The 5,423-nt window shown below is 46.2% G+C and overlaps 1 protein-coding gene across 1 annotated transcript in view; it reads left to right on the top strand.

The window, feature by feature from the left end:
* Window positions 1-2,635: 2,635 nt before the first annotated feature.
* ATP9A (ATPase phospholipid transporting 9A (putative)) overlaps window positions 2,636-5,423 on the top strand; it is a gene marked incomplete at its 5' end in the record, with an annotated part of 48,093 nt that continues 45,305 nt past the window's right edge. Inside the window, 2 exons of the mRNA XM_084217807.1 lie at window positions 2,636-2,642; window positions 3,733-3,742. Of these exons, the coding sequence (XP_084073933.1) occupies window positions 2,636-2,642; window positions 3,733-3,742 (17 nt within the window). The remainder of the gene's footprint in view (window positions 2,643-3,732; window positions 3,743-5,423) is intronic.

Raw genomic sequence — 5,423 nt, 5'->3', positions numbered from 1 at the left:
TGCTGATCCCCAGCTGGCAGTGGGGGAAGGACCTGGCTGAGGTGTTTGAGCTGACAGGATGGCAGAGAGGGGCTGAAACAACAGCAAAGAGATGAGTATGACATTAATTTTCATTTTTTTTTCCTGTTGAAGGCCACGGTGCTCCTTGCAGGGTTTGCAGCCTGGAGGCAGGGAAGGTGATCATTTCTGTCTGCAGAGACAGAAAGCTGCCCTGGTGCCTGTGTGATCCCAGGAGGTTCCTGCTCAGAGCTGAGGCTTTCTTGGTGCTTTTGTGTGCTGAGTGCTCAGCCCAGAGGGCTCCTCTCCGCCTGCCCTTGCCCTGCCTCCCTGCTGGCCGGGCTGTGCTGAGTGCTGGCCTCACGTGTTTGACTTCAGCTCACATTCACCACTGACCTAGAAAAGCTCCTGGCACTGCACAGCCACAGCAGGACAGGAAACAGCTCAGAGGCACAGAAAGAACCAGCAATTACACACTTCTGGAGCCCATTACCATGCTATCTATTTTGTTATCACGGCTTCTGCTTTGTGCATGTTGAGTTCATTGCACATAAAGGGCCGTGATCTTTGCAGCATTCTGATTGCTGCTGGTGCTGGCTGCTTTATTGGAAAGCTTGTTTGTTAATGCCTGTTGTAAGTGATTTTGTGCAGGTCTTCCCAGCCACTCTCTGGCAGCATCACTCTCCTTTTAAACTTCTTTATTGACATATTTGATTGTCACATCTCACAGGCCAAAGATTCTTCACAAGCCAGAGAAGTCCCTTCTCTGACTCTAAATTAGTTTGTGCAGAAAGTGAAGTCCCAAGTCAGAATGAGAACAGGTGGATCTCATCATGGGCCTTGTTTTCCATACTTTTCTTAGACAAAATCCAGACATGACTAAACATTTGTGTGTCTCTCTAAAGAAAACTAAAACCCCAAATCCAGTAAAATTCACAATATCTAGTGCTATTATATATATATGTTTATTTATTTGTCCCCAGCCCAGAGCTCTGAATGTCACCCCCAGGGATGGGCACTCCAACCCTCCCTGGGCAGCCCCTGCCAAGGCCTGAGCACCCTTTCCAGGAGGGACAAAACTGAGCAAACTGAGCCGAGTCAAACACTCAGATTACAAACCCATGGGAATCTGAGGGCCAGGTACACAACCACAGTGTGCTGTGAACAGAAGGTGATGCAGGAGGAATGTATGGGGAAAAGAATGACAAATAACCTGTATTCTCAGTGTAGTAATACAGAATCAGTCCTGAAATCCTCTGTTCACTGCTCCTCCCAGATCCTCCCTGGCTCTGCAGCCCTGTGCACGATGACAGAGGCTGTTTGTAAATCAGGTTACCTGGGTTGGCTTCACAGCCCTGCACAGTCCTGTCCATCCACTTGGCAAAGTTTGTTTTAGAAAAATTTGTCTCCATGCAGTCTAGATGTTCAGAATACCAAACATAACTTTTGATTTTTTTTTTTTTTTGACACACTGTTTTGGTTCTCTTTCCCACGAAACCAGTTAGATTACTTGGATCCTTAAAGTTCAGCACATGTTCAGGTGATTTGCTGCCTCAGGGTATCTAAATTTCTGTATTTATTAAAAGTACTCCATCCATCTCAAGTCCCTAAGTCCAGATTTGAAAAACAACAAATTCCTTCATTACTTATTCTTCTGTCTCCCCCTAAGTTCTTCCAGTCTTAAATGACAAAATAACTGCATTGTGTAGGGATTTTGGTTTTTATTTTTTTACTTTTTATAAAAGTTGCACATATGAAATGTGTAACAACTATTTTCAGTTTATAGCTTTACATTTTTTATCACACTCACAGGAGGTATAGCACAAAAACAATATGGCAAGAATTCACAGAACAGCTACAGCTAATAGCCAGATCATGTCAAGAACTAACAAAGCACAAACACAAAACGCAAGTGGGAGTGTATTTGTCTAGAAAGCCCTTTTCTTTCTTCATTTCTTTAGCTGACAGCTGTCCTAGCTGAACGACAGTTTGACTATTACAGTTTTAAAAATTAGGTGCTAAAGGGTTGTTTTCTTCTTGATCCACAACATATAATTATGCGAGGAAGAAAAAGATCCTACACAAAGACTGCACTTCCTCAGAGCAGTATCTGCTCTGAAACTTCATTATGAGAATGCCAAATGTTCCCTGCACAGCAGAGCCCATGGCAGTGGGAGCTTTATTGTAGTTTCTCTTAGCAAGTGTTGATGGATTTATGGAGGGCTTCATTAAATATAGGCTTAAAGGATATCCGCTATCGCCCACTTGTCAAAAGCCAAAATAATATCAAAGCCCTGGGTGCAGCTCGGGGCTGCAGGTGTTAACAGTGCTCACTAATCTGGGAGTGTTTCAGCCCCCAATTAATGGCAGTGCTCTTGTCTGAGCCCGGCCCTCTCAGAGATAAATTTCCAAGATGAATGCATCCCGTGGAGGCTGAGGGCACTTGTACAACGATCCCACCCTGCTGATGGCTCGTGCTGGGCTGTCCCAGCTCGGGCTCGGGTTTCCCTGTGGCGCCTTGAGAGGCTCCCTGGAACAGAGGCTGGGCAGAGTTAAAGAATAAAGCAGGGATGTATTAAAAGCCCTTCAAAGAACACACCTTGGGCAGTGCAAGAGCCTGGCCAAGCCTACACCCAACATGGATGGTGAGTCACGAGTTTTCACACTTTTAGAAGTTTTGGTCCATTTCCATATTGGGGTAAATTGTCCAATTACAGCTCCAGGTTATGCAGTCCCATCCTCCCAGATTGCTCTCCTCAATTCCCTGTTGTTTGCACTTTTTGGGCCTGAAGCTGCATTGGCTCTGGGGCTGGAAAAGGATTGTTTTGTGTGACTGAGCTGTGAGGAGAACTGGCTAACACTTTACATGAAGTTCAGAGTTATGTACCAGTGCAGTCCAGAATCTGGAAAATATGAAAGCTAAAACTTGAGGCAGCACATGGCTCTCAGTGCTCCTTCCCAGCAGTGGCTCCGTGTGTGGAGCTGAGCTGGGAATGGGCAACTTTGGCAGGTTAGCTCTGATTTTGGGGGATGGAATGGCACAGCCCAGGCTCTGATTTTGGGGCATTGAATGGCACAGCCCAGGCTCTGATTTTGGGGCATTGAATGCCACAGCTAGGCTCTGATTTTGGGGGATAGAATGGCACAGCCCAAGCTCTGATTCTGAGGGATTGAATGGCACAGCCCAGGCTCTGATTTTGGGGCATTGAATGCCACAGCCCAGGCTCTGATTTTGGGGCATTGAATGCCACAGCCAGGCTCTGATTTTGGGGGATGGAATGGCACAGCCCAGGCTCTGATTTTGGAGGATTGAATGCTCTGATTTCGGGGCATTGAATGGCACAGCCCAAGCTCTGATTTTGGGGCATTGAATGGCACAGCCCAGGCTCTGATTTTGAAGGATTGAATGCCACAGCCCAGGATCTGGTTTTGGGGTATTGAATGGCACAGCCCAGCCCTGTTTCAGTCCTGCGTGAGGAGCAGTGGTGTTTCACAGCACCAAAGCCCCCTCTTTGCCTGTGGGAGTGAGGCAGAGCACAGGGAATTATCCCAGTGCAGGAGCCGAGTGCTGCCCCTTTGCCCTTGGCAACCAAACCCCTTCTCCTGCCTTCCTCACAAATGGGGCAGCTGCAAACACAGCCCTGGAACAAAGCTGCAAATACCTGCAACGGGCTTGTGCTTCCAGACAAAGGGGGTGCACCCTGGTGTTTGTAAAACATGCACTTATGGAATCAGATAAGGACAGGTACAAAGAATAATGGCACAACTCGGGCTGCTTGTGGAATTATAAACATTCTGTTCAACCAGTCATACACCCTTAGTCTGAGCCAACTCCTTAGATTGTCAGAATTCTCTATATTTTGATATTCATGGTTAGGGAAAGACATAAAGTAAACAAACCCAAAAGTAGTTCCAAAATTGAACTAATCTTTCAGCTTATAAGAAGTCGAACAGGATGCAATTATTATGACTTTCCTCTGTGTTCATCAGGAAAAAACTAGTCCTATGCATTAAAAGCCCAATTATTTATTTAGTAGCAAACTATAATGGAACAAAATTTATAGCATATTGTGTTAAATAGGTAATGAGTACAATTTGCAAATGCATTGTCAGAACCACCCATCCATTGTTTGAGTGGGAAACTGGCACCAGGACTTGCTCCTTGAAGGAGTACGGGCAGACCCCCAAAATAATTTATTGACATGTTCTTTGATCAGTGGAGCTGAGAGACCTGGGTGCATTTGAGGATCAGGGGGGCCCTGAAGGCCTCACATGTGGGTGAGAAATTGGTGTCATGAGCAGGGAGCAAAGCCATGGGGACAAGGAGGGGACAGAGCTCTGCACTCCATCATGGAGCTGCAGGGGAGAAAGGCAAGAGATAAGGCAGCAAGGCTTCCAAAACCAGTGGGAAACTGTTTTTGGCAGGCAGAGACTGATGGACGCAGGAATTTCTGGTTAGATTAAGATGCACCTGCAGCCAGGTGTGTCCATAGGCTGGGCTTTGCCAGGATCAGCTGCCACTTGTCTGTGTGAGCCTGAGCCATGGGAGACTGTGCATAAAACACAATCCTACTGGCAAAGCAGCTGTGCTTGTGCTGCCTGCTCAGGAAAAGGTATGAAATCATCCCAATCCACAGCCTGGTACTTTCATCCAACCTTTGGGTTCAAAAGGGGGGCTCAGCCTTGGGCTTGCCAATAAACCATTCCCGGGTTAAATGGGATTTATGGGGTGCAGTGGTGAGAACTGTGACAGCGTCTGAGGGACTCTCACTACAGGACAACCTCAGAGGGGGCCAAGTGGCCCAGCTCTGGTTCTAAGAAAAATCACGTGCTGGGATCACAAGGAGGGATATAAAACTGCTTGCTCTGCTGTTAATTTTATCATCCAGGGGGAAAAAAGTCCCGGGAGAAAAAAAAAAAACAAAAACAAAACCAATATAGAGAATGATTTAAAATTATGGAAAATATCTCAGCTCCTTTTAATTAGGAGTGGTGCAATATTAATTCTGGAGCTTGCAGGGCTCCTTTGTGAGCCTGAAGTTCTGTGCTTGCAAAAGTAGAGCATCAAAGCAAGCCAGTGGCATCAGAAAAAAACAAAATCAGTTTTATTTCACTTGATTTAACAATTCTAACTTCTCAGACTGAGGCTGGAGGTTTTCCCTTGGGCATTCCTTCTCAACAGGAGAATGAAAATCAAAGGCTTGGAAACCAGGAGAGCTCGTACCTGCTGTGAGTGCTGCTGAGATCACAAGCGAATCCTTCCAGCAAAGCAAATGTTGTGCCAGAAATACGTCAAGGAGTGGGTTTAGTCCATCGGGCTATAGCCTGGTCTAGACCCTCCAGACTGATTTCCTAACTAAAACAAAAAGTGTCTCAACACAAGGCAGAAAACCAGAGTGCCCATAAGGGAGGCTTTGACTGTTTTT

This window comes from Fringilla coelebs (genome assembly GCF_963513975.1).
Source record: "Fringilla coelebs genome assembly, chromosome: 18".
In the NCBI taxonomy this organism is placed as follows: Eukaryota; Metazoa; Chordata; class Aves; order Passeriformes; family Fringillidae; genus Fringilla; species Fringilla coelebs.
This window is presented reverse-complemented; position numbering and strand designations above follow the sequence as displayed.